Consider the following 21640-nt stretch of genomic DNA (forward strand, 5'->3'; position numbering starts at 1 on the left):
TGGGGACGCTAAAGCCCTATAATGGTAGGCGTGGCTAATCAACAGATTAAAAGACTAATTTCTCGTCATCTGTGCTTTGCTAAATTGTTGTATATAGTCGAATCGTCTCAAAATATGAATCCAATTCACATAATAATGCCATTTAAGACTTTTTTTCTCATGTCGTATGCTCTTTAAGTTTCCTGATATTACAACTAGTGATGCACGATAATACATTTTTCAACCGAGATCGATAACCGATAATTTCCTGCCCTTTCCACCCGATAACCGATAATGTCACGCCGATAATTCTATTCAAATATGTATGTAAACTTTTAAAGTATACAAAGATCAAATGTTACTGTGCAAAAATGTAATTTAGTGCTATTTTTTTCCAAATCAAATGTGAACAAGTAATAAATTCCAACATCTAAATAAAGACAGATTGTCTGACATTGTGTAATGGTAAGCTTTTGGCAACAATTACTTAAAGAGTAAACAATCAAGTTGCATAAAAATGCCTTTAAAAGTAAGCCGTTCCTAACATATATCACATTACTACACTGCAAAGACACCTTAAAACTAGCAGAATTGGACAAAACCGTTGATTGCGCACATTTGGAGGCTAAATCAAATACAGTGGTACCTCTACATACGAAGTTAATCCGTTCCAGGACCTTGTTTGTAAGTCGAAATGGTCGTATGTCGAGCAGGATTTTCCCATAGGAATACATTATAATTCCATTAATTCGTTCTACAGCCCAAAAACCTTCACTAAATCCTTAAAAAATACTGCTGGTACTATTACAAATGGCAATTACACATAGCAAAACAAACAAATTATAAATCAAAATCGGAATAATAATAATAATAATTCCTGTATTAATGTAACGAATCGGGTTCTAATGTGGCTGACGTTTTTTGCGGACCCGGAACGCACCGCGGGGCTGACGTGCCAGAGACAGACCGGTGAGCTTGAGTTTCACTTTCACTTTGAATGTTTTCTTGAGAATTGCGGCAGACAGGTGTTTTTGTTTTGAATAAGTTGTGAAATAAATGATAAAAATGTGGCGAAGTTGGCGATTTCTCTGTAGATGTTACCACAATAAGAATTTTCAGCTTAACTTATAAAGACTGGCGAACGATGGTCGGAGGAGGACCGTGGAGATGTATTGTTGAGCCATTTCACGGATGTCCACCCTACGCTCATATTTTTCTGTCATTTGCATCTTCATTTAGAAGGTAAGCGTCAACTTTTTCCTTGTTTCACCACCTATACCAACCTTTTCTGAAACCAGTGTTGATTTGTCACACAAGAAAATCCGCCGTCCAGCCGTCTGCGGTGCTGCCATTGTCGTCGTATTTCGAGCATGTCGTCGGATGTAGAAACAAATGGCGAGTCAAATTTTACGTCGGATGTTGAAAAGTTCGTGTGTCGAAGTGATCGTATGTAGAGGTACCACTGTATATAATTATTGGATTGCATTATCGGTTTAGTTTCGTTTTATCTGCATTATCTGTGTGACGTCATTGCCATTTTTGCCATTATCGGCCGGTAATTATCGGTGACCGATATTATCGTGCATCTCTAATTCCAACCATTCATCCATCCATGGGATCCGGTGCTACTAGCAAGTGTACCTTGACGTTGGCTTCCTGCATATTGATGATGCGGTCCAAGTCGACACCAGCGTCCACTTCGTTGCGAGTCAACAGGTGAAAGGTGGCGCGCAGGAGCAGCGCCTCAGCCATGTAGCAGCCCTCCGAGTCCACCTCCTTAGTGCATTCGCTGATGATTTTGTCGTAGTCCTCCTCATCCATGTATTGCTTGGCTTTCAGGTAGCCCGAACTCAGGTGGTGACTGTTGGGAGAAATGTTTTTGTAACGAGTATGAGCAGTGTTGTTCAGAGCACCACTGAGGTGACAAAATAGTGGGCATATCAGGTAGATCATGTTTGGCTACTGGAGAGCAGCGGCAATGAATAATGACAAATTTGTTTGATTGAATGAAAAGTGTATTAAAGAAATGTGATACAGAGACATATTTCCAAAATCTGACTGTGTACACAATTTAAAGTTGATCAACAGAGAGAGGGGAAAAAAAAAACAAAAAAGTTTGCTTTCCCCACCCCGACGTTCGTAAGTTACAGTCAACAGCATGAATGAATGCCTTCAGTTTTATGGAGATACAAGGTGGGTGTCCATTTGCGCTACTTGAATCATTACAAGTTGAATGGGTATTTGAAGTGCTTGACTTGAGTCGTGGGGAGAGAAAAACGGACTGCAGAGCCTCCTACCAGACCCTGACTTGTATTGAAGACAAGGAAAAAGGATCGTCAGGCTCCTGGCTCAAGTTCTAGCTCGCCATCCGTATGTTGGAGTGGTCCCAAGGCAGGGCAGGACCACCTGGCCTGCATGAACCAACCAACCCAGTTACAAAAAAGCAATACTATTCACATGTTAGCATTAGCATGTTAGCATTAGCATTTTAGCATTATCATGCTAACATAAAAATACACAATAACGAAACACCAATACATGAAAACGCAATAGTATTCACTTGTTAGCATTAGCATGCTAACGTAACAAAATACAATAATAAAGCACCAACAGACAAAAATCGCATGAACCCATAAAGTAGTGTAAGTTAGCATGGTGGCTAATCCGCTAACAACGGATGGAAAAAAATTCAGACTCACCGGTTCACTTGGATGTAGTTGAGCACACACACACTAAACAGGTCTCCAAAACAATTAAAAAGGTCTGTGGCCTATACTGCGAACGGAGTTCAACCTCCCCAGAAGGAATCCTGCTTACCAGCGGGTAACCGGAGTTGACAAATCCTGGTTATCTAGTTTGTGGTCAATCGGTGCTACGACGCCGATTATGAGGTTGATTAGTCGAACCTACAGTGCCTTGCAAAAGTATTCGGCCCCCTTGAACCTTGCAACCTTTCGCCACATTTCAGGCTTCAAACATAAAGATATAAAATTTTAATTTTTTGTCAAGAATCAACAACAAGTGGGACACAATCGTGAAGTAGAACAAAATTTATTGGATAATTTAAACTTTTTTAACAAATAAAAAACTGAAAAGTGGGGCATGCAATATTATTCGGCCCCCTTGTGTTAATACTTTGTAGCGCCACCTTTTGCTCCAATTACAGCTGCAAGTCGCTTGGGGTATGTTTCTATCAGTTTTGCACATCGAGAGACTGACATTCTTGCCCATTCTTCCTTGCAAAACAGCTCGAGCTCAGTGAGGTTGGATGGAGAGTGTTTGTGAACAGCAGTCTTCAGCTCTTTCCACAGATTCTCGATTGGATTCCGGTCTGGACTTTGACTTGGCCATTCTAACACCTGGATATGTTTATTTTTGAACCATTCCATTGTAGATTTGGCTTTATGTTTTGGATCATTGTCCTGTTGGAAGATAAATCTCCGTCCCAGTCTCAGGTCTTGTGCAGATACCAACAGGTTTTCTTCCAGAATGTTCCTGTATTTGGCTAAATCCATCTTCCCGTCAATTTTATCCATCTTCCCTGTCCCTGCTGAAGAAAAGCAGGCCCAAACCATGATGCTGCCACCACCATGTTTGACAGTGGGGATGGTGTGTTCAGGGTGATGAGCTGTGTTGCTTTTACGCCAAACATATCGTTTTGCATTGTGGCCAAAAAGTTAAATTTTGGTTTCATCTGACCAGAGCACCTTCTTCCACATGTTTGGTGTGTCTCCCAGGTGGCTTGTGGCAAACTTTAAACAAGACTTATTATGGATATCTTTGAGAAATGGCTTTCTTCTTGCCACTCTTCCATAAGGGCCAGATTTGTGCAGTGTACGAGTGATTGTTGTCCTATGGACAGACTCTCCCACCTCAGCTGTAGATCTCTGCAGTTCATCCAGAGTGATCATGGGCCTCTTGGCTGCATCTCTGATCAGTTTTCTCCTTGTTTGAGAAGAAAGTTTGGAAGGACGGCTGGGTCTTGGTAGATTTGCAGTGGTCTGATGCTCCTTCCATTTCAATATGATGGCTTGCACAGTGCTCCTTGAAAGGTTTAAAGCTTGGGAAATCTTTTTGTATCCAAATCCGGCTTTAAACTTCTCCACAACAGTATCTCGGACCTGCCTGGTGTGTTCCTTGGTTTTCATAATGCTCTCTGCACTTTAAACAGAACCCTGAGACTATCACAGAGCAGGTGCATTTATACGGAGACTTGATTACACACAGGTGGATTCTATTTATCATCATCGGTCATATAGGACAACATTGGATCATTCAGAGATCCTCACTCAACTTCTGGAGTGAGTTTGCTGCACTGAAAGTAAAGGGGCCGAATAATATTGCACGCCCCACTTTTCAGTTTTTTATTTGTTAAAAAAGTTTAAATTATCCAATAAATGTTGTTCCACTTCACGATTGTGTCCCACTTGTTGTTGATTCTTGACAAAAAAATTAAATTTCATATCTTCATATTTGAAGCCTGAAATGTGGCGAAAGGTTGCAAGATTCAAGGGGGCCGAATACTTTTGCAAGGCACTGTATGTCAACCCAGTCAGAGTTACTTCACATCTACTAGTGATAAACTAATTCCAATTCACACTGGAAGCTTGTTTTTATGTTAATTAGTTGTTTGTAGAATATCTTAGAATGATTTCCTGACCAATGTATCGATAATCGTTGTATCGCTATATCGTCAGATCGTCGTTATCGTGAGCTTTGTATCGCAAATCTTATCGTGAGGTACCAAGATGTTCCCACTCCTAGTTAGAGGAATGTGAAATTTCCGATTCTTAGATTATTCGCCGATGATTCGGCCATGGAAGATTCCAGAAAGATTCACAAACATCTAAATTCTAATTATTTATTTATGTCAGGTAAAGCGGAACAAAAACACAGCGTTAAGGACGCAACAATAATCGGTTTTATATTGAACCGTTCGATATGCCCTCTTCGATTCAATACGCAAAAACATTCGATCCAAACAAAAAGCTCCCAAAAAATGTATTTTCCCAACTTTTTTTTTGTCCAGCGCATATGTTTATTTCATATTTTCCGCAGTATTTCATGCTCCTGAATGAAATGGACCGCTTGGATGTGTGTGGAGGCGATCGATATATTGTTTTTTGAATCCCGCGCCATGAAAATTTGCGACTTCTTGGATTGACGAGGATTCCGAATGTGACGTCAGCGGGATAGTCATCTTCAATATACAGTGGGGCAACAAGGTATTTAGTCAACCACTAAGTGTGCAAGTTCTCCCACTTGAAAATATTAGAGAGGCCTGTAATTGTCAACATGGGTAAACCTCAACCATGAGAGACAGAATGTGGGGGGAAAAAAAAATAACAGAAAATCACATTGTTTGTAAGGCTGTCGCAATATGCAATAATTCCATTTATCGCACGGTAAATAAAAATGAAGGCGATAATTTTTCCGCTGCGATTTATCGCCCGTGCGGCTGACGTGCTGTTAAAAGTTCGGCTTCCTTGTTACCAACTACGCAAAATGCATTTTAGTTCTGTTTTTAGTTTAGTGCAGTTTAAGTTTAGTGCAGGTGGGGAAAAAAAGAGAAAAGGTGACGCTTACCATTGAAATGAAGACGTTAATGACAGCAAAATGCAAATGTGCATCCATGAACTGGGTCGTAGAATGCCGATCTCGGCCGGCGGTCCCCCTCCGTTCGCCAGTCTTTATAAGTTAAGGTGACAGTTCTTATTGCGGTAACATCGCCTAAGAAATCGCCAGCTTCGTCAGGTTTCAAATCATTTATTCCATCAACTCGCCGAGTTTCCACTGCTGTTGACGCCAGGATCGAAACAGAAAGTAAAATAGCGCTCTCCTGCTCACCGTCAGGCCCGCGGTGCGTTCAGGTACACTAAAAAAAAGTCCGCCACATTACGCGGTGCGTTCAGGTACACTAAACAAAGGCCGCCACATTAGAAGCCGATTCGTTACATAATTACAGGTACTGTACGGTATTATTGTTATTATTGCTATTATTATATTATTGTTATTCTGATTTTTATTCATATTTTATTTGTTTTGCTCTTTGTAATTGCTATTTGCAATAGTAACAGCAGTATTTATTTAGGATGTAGTGTGGGTTTTTGGGCTGTGGAACGAATTATTGGAATTATAATGTATTCTTATGGTAAAATCCTGCTTGACATACGACCATTTTGACTTACAAACAAGCTCCTGGAACGAATTAACTCCGTATGTAGAGGTACCACTGTATTACACATGAAACGCCATAGCAGAAGCTATGAGGGGAAACGTTTTCATTTGCCTAGATCAGGGGTGGGCATTACGTCGATCGCGATCGACCAGTCGATCGCAACGCTAGTGTGGGTAGCTCGCAGCATCAAAAAAAAAAAAAAGTTTTTTTTTTTTTTTTTTAAATGTACATAGTTGATTATGTTATGTGAGCAAACATAATTTACCGTCCATTTTTTATTTATATTTTTTTAAATGTACAGCTATTTGTGTTTTGTGAGCAACATATTTTTTGTAGTTCACCCTCCTCTCTTAAGGTAGATCGCGGGAGGTTGTCTCATTTAAAAGTAGATCTTGGAGCAAAAAAACATTGAGCACCCCTGGCCTAGATGCTTAAATTATTAAGTGGAATTTTATTTTTCTTAAAAAAACACATTTTATTTCTTCTGTGTTTCTGTGCAGTATTAATATTGTTGTCTTTTCCTAAAAAGTATTTTGGAATTTAAGAGTAAACATTTATTGCGTTTAAATGGGTGTACATGATCTATTAATATATACTGTATTCTCACAGTGTTATTGTATTTTTTTTTAATGGGGGGGGGGTGCAATAATATCGCATATCGCAATAATTTATGAAATAATTTATCGCACACTAAAATTTGTTATCGCGACAGGCCTAATTGTTTGATTTTTTTAAATAATTTATTTGCAAATCATGGTGGACAATAAGTATTTGGTCAATACCAAAAGTTCATCTCAATACTTTGTTATGTTGTACCCTTTGTTGGCAATAACGGAGGCCAAACGTTTTCTGTAACTCTTCACAAGCTTTTTACACACTGTTGCTTGTATTTTGGCCCATTCCTCCATGCAGATCTCCTTTAGAGCAGTGATGTTTTGGGGCTGTCGTTGGGCAACACGGACTTTCAACTCCCTCCACAGATTTTCTATGGGGTTAAGATCTGGAGACTGGCTAGGCCACTCCAGGACCTTGAAATGCTTCTTACGAAGCCACTCCTTTGTTGCCCTGGCTGTGTGTTTGGGATCATTCGTCATGCTGAAAGACCCAGCCACGTCTCATCTTCAATGCCCTTGCTGATGGAAGGATATTTTCACTCAAAATCTCTCGATACATGACCCCATTCATTCTTTCCTTTATACTGACCAGTCGTCCTGGTCCCTTTGCAGAAAAACAGCCCCAAAGCATGATGTTTCCACCCCCATGCTTCACAGTGGGTATGGAGGTCTTCGGATGCAATTCGGTATTCTTTCTCCTCCAAACACAAGAACCTGTGTTTCGACCAAAAAGTTCTATTTTGGTTTCATCTGACCATAACACATTCTCCCAGTCCTCTTCTGGATCGTCCAAATGCTCTCTAGCGAACCGCAGACGGGCCTGGACTAGGCCTGTCGCGATAACAAACTTTAGTGTGCGATAATTTTTCTCATAAATTATTGCGATATTATTGGGCCCCCAATTTTTTTTAAACCAATTTACAAAAACACAGTGAGAATACAGCATATATTAATAGATCAAGTACACCCATTTAAACACGATAAATATTTACTCTTAAGTTCAAAAATACTTTTTAAGAAATCACAACTAAAAACAATAGACCATGCCTCTTAAGTAAAAAAAAAAAAAAACAATATTGATACCGCACAGAAACACAGAATAAATAAAATGTGTATAAAAAAAAATTGCACCTGAATTTTTCTTTAACTAATTAACTAACCTAATAACTTTTAGGCAAATGAAAACTTTTACCATCATAGCTTCTGCAATGGTGTTCCATAGGGATGCAACGATACAGTTAAGTCATGGTTCGGTACGATTTTTGATACGGGGGACACGATTTTTGAGCCGATTCAATACATTTAATGCTCTGTAAAAAAAATAACAATTATATTTTTGGTTCGTTTTTTTGGTGTTTTTTTTTTTTTTGTTAACGAGCAAAAATTAAATTGCCATCATATAAACATGCATTTTAGTGCATAATATTTTTGTGCTTACTTCTTACTGATCTGAAAAAAATTTGTATGAAAGTGCTGAGAACAATCTTTACTGTTTGTAAAGTGAGGGAGGGCACACTGTTGATTGATACAGCTCTCTGAGTAGCTAGGTTTACTACATGAGCAAGACATCCTATTTGTGGTCCGAATCCATCTGTGTCACGTACTGAATTAACAATATTTGCAACATTATCTATAGTCACTGGTATGGATTGATTTGGCCTTCTTAACTTCCATTCAGTCATGACAGTTTAGAATTCATCGATGTAGTATATGGACTACATGTCCCATAATCACTCTGGGCTCACGTAGCCAATGGCATGGAACGTAGCACATGTAGTTTGCCATTTCATGATATCTAGTGTCTGCGCGCATTAAGAAAGTTAGCAAGCGCCGCTGAAGTCACGTCTGCACATTACTACACAGCACCAGCAAATGTCAAAATGACTTTCATAAACAGGACGAGTTTGAAGGAGCTGTTCGTTGTCAAAGCGAGGTTGTTCGTAGCAGCCAGGTCGGTAACAATGTTTTGGCGGACTTCGTCGTAAATATCCGGCGTTGTGCTCCTGACGGAGCGCCCACACGTCAACAACACCGGCGCGCCATAGATGGTCTACAGTCACCCCGGAGGACTGACGCGGCCGGTATACGTTGAACAATAGGATATAATGGGAACGATTGGCTCCGGCGCTAGTTTTTGCCGGACCTGGAACGAAGATGCATTTTGCGCAGTTGGTAACGAGGAATCCGTACTTTTAACAGCACGTCTGCCGCACGCGCGCACGCACGTGCACGCGAGGCGATAAATCGCAGCGGAAAAATTACCGCCTTCATTTTTATTTATCGCGCGATAAATGGAATTATTGCATATTGCGACAGGCTTAGCCTGGACGTGTACTGGCTTCAGCAGGGGGACACATCTGGCAGTGCAGGATTTGAGTCCCTGGCGGCGCATTGTGTTACTGATAGTAGCCTTTGTTACTGTGGTCACAGCTCTCTGTAGGTCATTCGCTAGGTTCCCCCATGTGGTTCTAAGATTTTCGCTCACAGTTCTTGTTATCATTTTGACGCCACATCTTGCATGGAGCCCCAGATCGAGGGAGATTATCAGTGGTCTTGTATGTCTTCCATTTTCTAATAATTGCTCCCACAATTGATTTCTTTACACCAAGTGTTTTACCTATTGCAGATTCAGTCTTCCTAGCCTGCTGGAGGTCTACAATTTTGTTTCTGGTGTCCTTTGACAGCTCTTTGGTCTTGGCCACAGTGGAGTTTGGAGTGTGACTGACTGAGGTTAGACTAGAAAAGGTTAGACCTCTTTGACAGCCAGAAATCTTGCTTGTTTGTAGGTGACCAAATACTTATTTTCCACTCTAATTTGCAAATAAATTCTTTAAGAATCAAACATTGTGATTTTCTGTTTTTTTTTTTTTCCATATTCTGTCTCTCATGGTTGAGGTTTACCCATGTTGACAATTACAGGCCTCTGTAATCTTTTCAAGTAGGAGAACTTGCACAATTGGTGGTTGGCTAAATACTTATTTGCCCCACTGTATATAAAACTAGATGCGAAATGACAGACTCGGCGGCATTAGCATATGTATAGAGAACTAGATGCGAAATGACAGATTTGCCGGCGTTCATAAACGTCTCTGGAAGGCTCTGTTGTAGCCAACCTAATTAACTTTTTCTCGAAAATACTCTTAAATTGGCAAAATCTTGACTTGAATCTATCCTTAAATGATGAAACAGTTTTAAAACTTCACATGTCGAAAGTAGACAAAAGGGAAATTATGGAATAACGGGAGCAATTTTGAAAACCAACAGTTGATTCACAACAGTAAATAGTTTAAAGCTGCCAATACAGACTGGGTACTTGAGATTTTTTTTATTAATGTTGTGAACTGTTAACATGTTACTTAAATAGTAGTTTGTTTAATAAGCCTGAGAGAATTTTTGTACAATTTTGGAACTAATGTACGAAGCATTAAAGGGTATATAGTGCCCTGGGAAAATTTTAATATTCCATCATTTATCCATAAACGCATGCCTTTTGTATTCATATCATGCCATTTCGTGTAATTACACACAAGAAAATGAGAGAAATTTGGCTCGATTGTCAAGCTAAAACGACCGGCGCCCGAGATCTGGTAGATTGTGTGCGTGACGTCACGACAAGTGAAGAGAGTGCCACCGGCCACTAGGGGGGCAGCGCCTGTCTGCATCAATAGAATTCCTCCTAGTGAGGGGAGAATTAGGGGTGTTTTGAGCTGTTTATGCTGATGCATTGTGTTCGTCCTGCACATATTCCAAGTTCCCTCATGAAGAAACACCCCTCGTTGTCAATAAAAGAGAATTCAAAATTGACAGTGAGGGGTGTTTCTTTAACAAGAAAAAGGCTCAGTGCTTTAATACTGAATGGCGGCGATGATGGCAGACAATTTTGTTTCTAGTTTCAGCGACGAATCCGACGTAGAAGGACGTAACGAATGTTCATCTAATGGTGACGAGGAGAGTTACAAAGCTTTAATCGGTTTTATAAGTTACCAGTTTGAGCCCAAACGAACGCCAATGATGCGTAATTAAACGGTCATTGAGGGGAGCAATGACACTGATGAAACATCGGCAGCAGATTGTGTGGGAAACACCAATGATTTGTTTTGCATTTCTTTCTGTGAAGCTGATACGCCGTGACTGCTAAATAAAGGAATGCATAGAATAATTATCATTTATTGCGCTATCATAGCTTTTCGCTCTGCCAACAGACACAAATATGAATGGGATCAGAGGATTTGTTCTATATATTTTACGAACGATAATTTATACATGTGTCCAGTCTTGTATCCAATGCGTGACATTTTTTTATTATAAAAGAGTACTCACTCTGGCCATTTCGAGCTTGGCTGCTCTCCTCCTTTGCTTAGCTTTAGCCTCCTTTGCCACTCATCGTCCTCTTTCTTGATATCTCAGGACATTTAGGTAGCTGCGCGTGTATGGTCGGCACCGCATCTCCTTTGAGGAGCAATCTTTTAGCAAAATCCGATTTCACTTGTCCATAGTTCGAGAAGCTTTCAGGTGGAAAATGCGCACCACAGAAAAGCGTGCCGGAGGCTGTGTCTAGAAAATTAGCCCTCTTTGCACGAAGGAACTTTACCCATCGTCTGCATAGTCCAGCTTTTTTTTTCGTGTTCGGGAAGTCATGGATACTATATTCTAGGGTAGTTCCGATCATGTTTTTTTGCTCCCGATCCGATCCCGATCGTTTTAGTTTGAGTATCTGCCGATCCCGATATTTCCCGATCCGATTGCTTTTTTTGGCTCCCGATTCAATTCCGATCATTCCCGATCATTTTTCCCGATCATATACATTTTGGCAATGCATTAAGAAAAAAATGAATAAAACTCGGACGAATATATACATTCAACATACAGTACATAAGTACTCTATTTGTTTATTATGACAATAAATCCTCAAGATGGCATTTACATTATTAACATTCTTTCTGTGAGAGGGATCCAAGGATAGAAATACTTGGGACTTTGTGTATTGTGACTAAATACTGCCATCTAGTGTATTTGTTGAGCTTTCAGTTCTGATACTGCAGCATGCCCCAAGGCATGATGGGAAAGTGGAACCATGATGGGAAAGTGGAACCATGACTGTGAGTCATCGTAAGAATGGATATACTATCTCTGCTTGGAAAACAAGTTATGGTGAAAAGACAATGATTTATTGCAGCCTTGTTTCACATAATTCTTCCCATGATAGTCCTAATCATGGGGTGGACTTATGCAAAACTTTAATCAAATGAGGGGAGATGTCAAAGGCAGGCAAATATCACATTACTCAACTATTGCTGACCTTTAACTCTCTACGTAGGTAAAATGGCGGCACAACAGATTTAGTATGACAATGAATGAAAGGGTCATACATCGTAAATAATAATAGCTTAAATACTTTAACGTGATTCATTTATAAATCATGTAAATACCACCCTCTTCAGGATATTTACGAAAACCCAATGCGAAGCCTACACTACAGACTGGATGACAGTAATATATTATTTCTGTAACATTAAAAACAATTAGAAAACGATTAATTAAAATATTTGTATATTATAAAATGGCATGGCCGACATATTTTTGCCGATTCCGATACTTTGGAAATTACGTGATCGGACCCGATCGATCGGGAGGCCGATCGGGGCATCTCTACTATATTCCGATAAATAACTATTAGTACACCACATAGCACAGCAGTTTTGAACCATTTTTGAGATGTTTTCGTCAAACAAACCCCAACGCTACTCTCTCGTCGTTTAAAAAACAATGGCACCTGGCTCCGCCTCGACTGTCAATCACTTGTCGTGACGTCGCCACCGCATTCGGCTGTTTCCGGAACACTTTCGGGAATGTTCGTCATTTTCAATCTATTTTCGATAATTGCTCATTAATGTGATTGATTTTTTTGTTAACTTTATCAATATTTGTTATCTTGGCACATAACGGTTCTATTGATGTCTCACACCCCCTTTGCCGCTACATACCCTTTAAAAGCAGCTAAAAGCTGGGGGGGTGGTGGGGCATCAATAATCAATTTGTTGCCTCTGAATCGTAATCGAATCGTTAGGTGCCACAAGATTCCCACCTCTATTAACCATGGTGGCAAAATGTTCTCTAGTACCTAGCTGTGACCTCGGCGGCCTCGCCCTCATTGTCCTTGTCTTCATCTTTCTTCTCGCCCATCTGTAGCGGCTGCGAGATGATGTCATCGGTGAAAGAACCAAAGTAGGATTTGATGTACTGAGGAGAAGGCATCGTCCACTCTCGGTTCTAGAACCCAAAGAAAGGTTTTACTATTTTTTTTGTCGAACAACGTGGACGTTAATATCAAAAGCACAGCACACACCTTATATTCGTCTAGGGCCTTATTTCCCATAGGGGGCGTCTTGCTCTCCTCGTTCAGCTCGTCCTCCGGGATAGACGGAGCGATGCTATCTGACAGAAGTAACGCAACAACCGTTAACATACCTGTCAAGTTGTACGGTTTCGGCGTAATTTGTTCAAGTGAGCACTGATTTTTAAATGTGTACACCATACATTAAAAATCTGTACGTTTTTCTTGCATTCCGTTTTTCTTTCTCCGGATTTCAGCAGCGAGACAATGTGCGTTACTATGCGTTACTACGTTGGTTGAAAGACGTGAGAAAAGTCATACACGGAGAGAGAGGAGAGTGTTTGATGTATGTTTGATGTTTGATGTGTTTGCTGTAGCAAACACGATGCTAGTTCAGATGGCTCCAATAGTTCCTGACTGTAGCCGACAGCCTACAATCTACGCCTACATATCACATGCATATAGAACTACATGTGAAATGACAGACTCGGTGGCGTTAGTTCTCAGGAAGGCTCTGTTGTAGTGAACCTTCCTAGCGAACTTTTTATCTAAATACTCCTAAATTGGCAAAATCTTGACTAGAATCTTTCTTTAAATGATGAAACCGTTTTAAAACTTTCACATGTCGAAAGTAGACAGAAGGGAACTAATGCAAAAACGGGAGCAATTTTAACAACTTTTACAGTTTATTCACAACATTAAAGACTTCCAACCATAGGAAAGGTTACTGTGTTTTTTGAAAAAATGAGGAGGAAAAAAAAAAAAAAAAAGAAACATAACACCAGTTACTTTGCCAAGTAACCAATTACTCTTACATTCAGGTAACTGAGTTACTAACAATTACTTTTTGGGAGAAGTCATTTGCAACTGTAATTAATTACTTTTTAAAAGTAAGATTAACAACACTGGTCATGAAGATGGAAGTCTGCAGAATGAGAAGTGACGAAAGCGGAGATTTTATTTTGCCATTTTGTTGCCGAACACCCCCCCATGAGTCATCACCTTATCGTGGTGGAGGGGTTTGCGTGTCTCAATGATCCTAGGAGCTATGTTGTCTGGGGCTTTGAGCCCCTGGTAGGGTCACCCATGGCAAACAGGTCCTAGGTGAGAGGCCAGACAAAGTATGGCTCAAAAAGACCCCTTATGATGAGCAAGATTATTGAACCCCAGTTTCCCTTGCCCGGACGCGGGTTACCGGGGCCCCCCTCTGGAGCCAGGCCTGGAGGTGGGGCTCGAAGGCAAGCGTCTGGTGGCCGGGCCTGTCCCCATGGGGCCCGGCCGGGCTCAGCCCGAAAAGGCAACGTGGGTTCCCCTTCCCATGGGCTCACCACCTGTGGGAGGGGCCAAAGGGGTCGGGTGCGTAGGGAGTTGGGCGGCAGCCAAAGGCGGGGGCCTTGGCGGTCCGACCCCCAGCTGCTGAAGCTAACTCTTGGGACATGGAATGTCACCTCTCTGGCAGGGAAGGAGCCTGAGCTGGTGTGTGAGGCAGAGAAGTTCCGACTAGATATAGTCGGACTCTCCTCCACACACAGCTTGGGTTCTGGTACCAATCCTCTCGAGAGGGGTTGGACTCTCTTCCACTCTGGAGTTGCCCATGGTGAGAGGCGCCGGGCAGGTGTGGGCATACTTATTGCCCCCCGGCTTGGCGCCTGTACGTTGGGGTTTACCCCGGTAGACGAGAGGGTAGCCTCCCTCCGCCTTCGGGTGGGGGGACGGGTTCTAACTGTTGTTTGTGCTTATGCACCGAACAGCAGCTCAGAATACCCACCCTTTTTGGAGTCCTTGGAGGGTGTGCTAGAGAGCGCCCCCTCTGGGGACTCCCTCGTTCTACTGGGGGACTTCAACGCTCACGTGGGCAATGACAGTGAGACCTGGAGGGGCGTGATTGGGAGGAACGGCCCCCCCGATCAGAACCCGAGTGGTGTTATGTTATTGGACTTCTGTGCTCGTCACGGTTTGTCTATAACGAACACCATGTTCAAACATAGGGGTGTCCATATGTGCACTTGGCACCAGGACACCCTAGGCCGCAGTTCGATGATCGACTTCGTAATCGTGTCATCGGACTTGCGGCCGCATGTTTTGGACACTCGGGTGAAGAGAGGGGCGGAGCTGTCAACCGATCACCACCTGGTGGTGTGTTGGCTCCGATGGCGGGGGAAGATGCTGGCCAGACCTGGCAGGCCCAAACGTATTGTGAGGGTCTGCTGGGAACGTCTGGCAGAATCCCCTGTCAGAAAGAGTTTCAACACCCACCTCCGGCAGAACTTCTCCCTTGTCCCGGGGGAGGTGGGGGACATTGAGTCCGAGTGGGCCATGTTCCGCACCTCCATTGTTGAGGCGGCCGATCAGAGCTGTGGCCGTAAGGTGGTTGGTGCCTGTCGAGGCGGCAATCCCCGAACCCGCTGGTGGACACCAGCGGTAAGGGATGCCGTCAAGCTGAAGAAGGAGGCCTATCGGGCCTTTTTGTCCTGTGGGACTCCGGAGGCAGCTGACAGGTACCGGTTGGCCAAGCGGACTGCGGCCTCGGCAGTCGCCGAGGCAAAAACTCGGACATGGGAGGAGTTCGGTGAGGCCATGGAAAACGACTTCCGGATGGCTTCGAGGAAATTCTGGTCCACCATCCGGCGTCTGAGGAGAGGAAAGCAGTGCACTATTAACACTGTGTATAGTGAAGATGGTGTACTGCTGACCTCGACTCGGGACGTCGTGAGTCGGTGGAGAGAATACTTCGAAGCCCTCCTCAATTCCACCGACACGCCTTCCTTTGAGGAAGCAGAGTCTGGGGACTCTGAGGTGGGCTCTTCGATCTCTGGGGTTGAAGTCACTGAGACGGTTGGTAAGCTCCTCGGTGGCAAGGCCCCGGGGGTGGATGAGATCCGCCCGGAGTTCCTAAAGGCTCTGGATGTTGTAGGGCTGTCATGGCTGACACGCCTCTACAACATCGCGTGGACATCGGGGACAGTGCCTCTGGATTGGCAGACCGGGGTGGTGGTCCCCCTTTTTAAGAAAGGGGACCGGAGGGTGTGTTCCAATTATAGAGGAATCACACTCCTCAGCCTCCCCGGTAAAGTCTATTCAGGGGTGCTGGAGAGGAGGGTCCGTCGGGAAGTCGAATCTCGGATTCAGGAGGAGCAGTGTGGTTTTCGTCCCGGCCGTGGAACAGTGGACCAGCTCTACACCCTCAGCAGGGTCCTCGAGGGTGCATGGGAGTTCGCCCAACCAGTCTACATGTGTTTTGTGGATTTGGAGAAGGCGTTCGACCGTGTGCCTAGGGGAATCCTGTGGAGGGTGCTCCGGGAGTACGGGGTACCGAGCCCCTTGGTAAGGGCTGTTCGGTCCCTGTACGACCGGTGTCAGAGTCTGGTCCGCATTGCCGGCAGTAAGTCGAATTCGTTCCCAGTGAGGGTTGGACTCCGCCAAGGCTGCCCTTTGTCACCGATTTTGTTCATAACTTTTATGGACAGAATTTCTAGGCGCAGCCGAAGCGTTGAGGGGGTCCGGTTTGGTGACCTCAGCATTGAATCTCTGCTTTTTGCAGATGATTTAGTGCTGTTGGCTTCATCAAGCCGTGACCTCCAACTCTCACTGGAGCGGTTCGCAGCTGAGTGTGAAGCGGTTGGGATGAAGATCAGCACCTCCAAATCCGAGACCATGGTCCTCAGTCGGAAAAGGGTGGAGTGCCCTCTCCGGGTCGGGGATGAGATCCTGCCCCAAGTGGAGGAGTTCAAGTATCTTGGGGTCTTGTTCACGAGTGACGGTAGGAGGGAGCGGGAGATCGACAGGCGAATCGGTGCGGCGTCTGCAGTAATGCGGACGCTGCACCGGTCCGTAGTGGTGAAGAAGGAGCTGAGCCGAAAGGCAAAGCTCTCGATTTACCAGTCGATCTACGTTCCTACCCTCACCTATGGTCACGAGCTTTGGGTCGTGACCGAAAGAACAAGATCCCGGATACAAGCGGCCGAAATGAGTTTCCTCCGCAGGGTGTCCGGGCTCTCCCTTAGAGATAGGGTGAGAAGCTCGGTCATCCGGGAGGGACTCGGCGTCGAGCCGCTACTCCTCCGCGTAGAGAGGAGCCAGCTGAGGTGGCTCGGGCATCTGGTTCGGATGCCTCCCGGACGCCTCCCTGGAGAGGTGTTCCGGGCATGTCCCACCGGCGGGAGGCCCCGGGGACGACCCAGGACACGCTGGAGAGACTATGTCTCTCGGCTGGCCTGGGAACGCCTTGGGATCCCGCCGGAGGAGCTGGTTGAAGTGGCTGGGGAGAGGGAAGTCTGGGCTTCCCTGTTAAAGCTGCTGCCCCCGCGACCCGACCCCGGAACAAGCGGAAGATAATGGATGGATGGATGGATGTTGCCGAACACAATTTACCTGCAACTATTGCTGATCACTTCTCACAATTAACAAAAGAAATGTTCCCTGACTCAAAGATGGCATCGGTAGGTTAATTTTATCAATTGACCTTTTTAATTTATAATTGGACACACTAACGCAGTGTTTTTTCCAACCAGTGTGCCGTGAGAGATCGTAAGGTGTGCCGCGAGAAATTATCTAATGTCGCATTTATATATAGCGGAAAACACAGACAAGACTGAAAAAGCTGTTTCTGCTCTTGCACTCCTCTTTAAAAGAAACTGCTTGATTTTAATCCAAAACAACCGTTGTGTTTGATAGAACAATATGTCTATATGCTGCCATAGCAGATTCATGGCGCATTAAGCCCCCGAACTATTTTTAATTTGTCCGTTTTACCCTGAAAACCCCCGTTTACAGACGTCACGCAACCGCTTTTGTTTCAACCTAGCCATAAAAAGGTAAGCAATTATATTTATTATTCAAAATGTCTGTCTTTTTTAGTTTAGAATCATTCATTGATGTCTAATATTTAGTTTAAAAAAAGAAAACGACTTTAAAAAATTATTCACTCACATATTTTAAACTTTTAAACAAATTACGTCACAATGAAAAATTTGACGTCTGTAAAAAAGCCACGGATATGTACCTCATAACTATCGCTTAAGTGTTTTTTTTTTTTTTTGATGCTGTCGCAATTTCCCCGATATGTTAGATGATCCTAACCTTCCAAGCGAACCTAATTAACCTTTTATCTAAAACATTCCTAAATCAGAAAAATCTTGACTTGAATCCATCTTCAATACAGTTTTAAAACTTTCACATGTCAAAAGTAGACAGAAGGGAAATTATGGAATAACGGGAGCAATTTTAACAACTTTAACAAGGCAAGGCAAATTTATTTATATAGCACAATTCAACACAAGGCAATTCAAAGTGCTTTACATCACATGAAGATCATAAAAATCACATTTAAATCAACACAACGTAAAAACCAAGACAAAAGATCGCATTTAATCACAGAATAAAAATAAATAAATAAAAATAAAACAAAAATGAAAATAAAACAAAAACTACTACTACTAATAATAATTGAAATCAGCAATGGAGATAAGCACAAGAGGAATAGAAAGCAGGTAGATTGAAATATATAGCCAGTTATGGATATGCAGTGCTAAACAAAAGTGTTTTTAGCCCTGATTTAAAAGAGCTAACAGTTTGAGCATACTTCAGACGTTCGGGTAACTTTTCCAGAGGTGAGGAGCATAATAACTAAATGCTGCCTCACCCTGCTTGGTTCTTGTTCTTGGAACATGCAGAAGACCGGTTCCAGACGACCTTAGGGGTCTAGATGTCTAATAGGAATCGAACAAGTCAAGCATGTATTTTGGTCCAAGGCCATTAAGTGTTTTGTAAACGAGCAGTAGTATTTTATAGTCTATCCTTTGACTCACTGGAAGCCAGTGTAGCGATTTCAAAACCGGTATAATGTGGTCCAGCTTCCTTGTATTTGTAAGGACTCTGGCTGCAGCATTCTGTACTAGCTGCAGCTTCCTGACTGATTTAAAAAAAAAAAAAAAATTTAATCAAGACCTGTAAATATACCGTTGCAATAGTCCAATCTGCTGAAAATGAATGCATGCATAAGTTTTTCCATGTCTTGTTGAGTCAGAATCCCCTTAATTCTGGTTATATTTTTTAGGTGGTAATAAGCGGATTTAGTGACGGACTTTAGATGGCTATCAAATTTTAGGTCTGAGTCAATAATTACGCCAAGGTTTCTGACTTGATTTGTAGCTGTAAGTGACATTGTGCTAAGTTGGCTGCTTATCTTTGATCTTTCCTTTTTTGGCCCAAAAATGATCACCTCTGTCTTCTCCACACTTAACTGGAGAAAATTCTGGCACATTCATTCATTGATTTGATGAATGCATTTACTCAGGGAGACTAAGGGACTATAATCATGTGGGGACACAGAAATGTACAGTTGTGTGTCATCTGCATAGGCGTGATAAGAGATGTCATACTGTTCCATTATCTGAGCTAACGGAAGCATATAGATGTTAAATAAGAGTGGTCCAAGAATTAACTCTTGAGGGACTCCACACGTGAATTTGGTTCGTTCTGACTGATAAGTTTCCGATTGACACAAAGAAATCCCTATCATGTAAATAGGATGTGAACCACTGAAGAATAGTGTCAGTAAGCCCTACCCACTGTTCCAATCTGCTGAGTAGTATGTTGTGATCAACCGTGTCAAATGCGGCGCTGAGATCCAATAGTAGCAGAACAGATGATTTGCCTGCATCGGTATTCCGACGAATATCATTTAGGACTTTGATAAGCACGGTCTCAGTGCTGTGTTGTGGCCGAAATCCAGACTGAAATGAGTTAAAAAGATTTGTTTTGCATCATAAAAGTCTGGATCTGTTCGAACACAACTCTTTCGATAATTTTCGATAACAGTTGATTCGAAAAAATAAATTAATTGAATTTAGTTTAAAGCTGATGATACAGAAGGGGGACTTGAGTATTTTATTGACTGTTTTAAAATATTAACTTGATACTGAAATAGTAGTTTATTTAAACCTGAGAGGCTTTTAAAACAATTTTTATCACTAATGCACGAAACATTAAAAGCATCTAATAGCTTGGGGAGGTTTGTGGGATTTTCCACTGAGGTTGTTTGTGTGTTTTGCTTTTTTGAGACAGTTTACAATATTATTTGCACGTTTTACTGACTGACTATGCCATTTCTGTTTGTTATTTATCATGTTTTGTGTTTGTCACTGAACAAACAGGTCAGTTTCTTGTTACCAACCACTGTGTGTTATTCAAACTCAACGAATTCCGCTGGCTAGTTGTTATCAAGAGTACTAAAACCCTTTTCAACAAGAGTCTGACAACTAATTAAGGAGGCTAAATAACTTTTAAACTTTAAAGCATGCTCAGATTGGCCGGTATCAGTATCGGCCAGTATCGGTATCAGATCGGAAGTGCAAAACAATATCAGTATCGGATCGGAAGTGCAAAAACCTGGATCGGGACATCCCTTTTTTAAATCAATTCTAAAATGGACCGGAAGCCAGTGGAGCGATGATAGCAAGGGGGTAATATGTTCATGTCTAGGTGTACTGTACCTGTTAAAAATCGAGCAGCAGCATTTTGAACAAGTTGGAGACGAGAAATCTAGGACTTGGGAAGACCAACATAAAGCGTGAATTGCTTTTTCAAGGTCGTCGCGAGTAAGAAAAGGCTTCACTTTGGCCAAGAGACGGAGCTGGAAAAAACAGATTTTTAACATGCGTCTTAAAAAAGGACAGGGCCGTTCCTGACCAGTAGTTTGGTTCCCTAGGCAACACATTTGCTGGCAACCCCCCCCCCTTTTTTTTTTTTTTTACCACATATACAGGACTGTCTCAGATAATTAGAATATTGTGATAAAGTTCTTTACTTTCTGTAATGCAATTAAAAAAACAAAAATGTCATACATTCTGGATTCATTACACATCAACTGAACTATTTCAAGCCTTTTATTATTTTAATATTGCTGATTTTGGCTTACAGCTTAAGAAACCTCAAAAATCCTATATCAAAAAATTAGAATACTTCCTCAGACCAAGTAAAAAAATAATTTTATAACAGCAAAACTAAATCAAACATTTGAAAATGTCCATTGATGCACTCAGTACTTGGTTGGGAATCCTTTTGCACGGATTACTGCATCAATCCGGCGTGGCATGGAGGCAATCAGCCTGTGGCATTGCTGAGGTGTTATTGATGCCCAGGATGCTTCGATAGCGGCCTTCAGCTCATTTGCATTTGTAGGTCTGGTGTCTTTCATCTTCTTCTTAACTATACCCCACAAATTCTCGATGGGGTTCAGGTCAGGGGAATTAGCAGGCCAATCAAGGACAGTGATGCCATGGTCAGTGCACCAGTTACTGGTGGTTTTGGCACTGTGGGCAGGTGCCAGATCATGCTGGAAAATGAAATCCTCATCTCCATAGAGCTTTTCAGCAGATGGAAGCATGTAGTGCTCTAAAATCTCGTGGTACACAGTTGCATTTACTCTGGACTTGATGAAACACAGTGGACCAACACCAGTAGCTGACATGGCTCCCCAAACCATTGCTGACTGTGGGAACTTCACACTGGATTTCAAGCAACTTGGATTTTGTT

General features: G+C 42.5%; 1 protein-coding gene across 1 annotated transcript in view; it reads right to left on the reverse strand.

Moving 5' to 3' along the window:
• LOC130913239 (mitochondrial import receptor subunit TOM70-like) overlaps positions 1 to 21640 on the reverse strand; it is an 84505-nt gene that overhangs the window by 44946 nt on the left and 17919 nt on the right. The window contains exons 5-7 of the mRNA XM_057831695.1: positions 13118 to 13206; positions 12893 to 13041; positions 1621 to 1840 (exon numbers count right to left, since the gene is read on the reverse strand). Of these exons, the coding sequence (XP_057687678.1) occupies positions 1621 to 1840; positions 12893 to 13041; positions 13118 to 13206 (458 nt within the window). The remainder of the gene's footprint in view (positions 1 to 1620; positions 1841 to 12892; positions 13042 to 13117; positions 13207 to 21640) is intronic.

Source organism: Corythoichthys intestinalis, chromosome 3 (assembly GCF_030265065.1).
Source record: "Corythoichthys intestinalis isolate RoL2023-P3 chromosome 3, ASM3026506v1, whole genome shotgun sequence".
In the NCBI taxonomy this organism is placed as follows: domain Eukaryota; kingdom Metazoa; phylum Chordata; class Actinopteri; order Syngnathiformes; family Syngnathidae; genus Corythoichthys; species Corythoichthys intestinalis.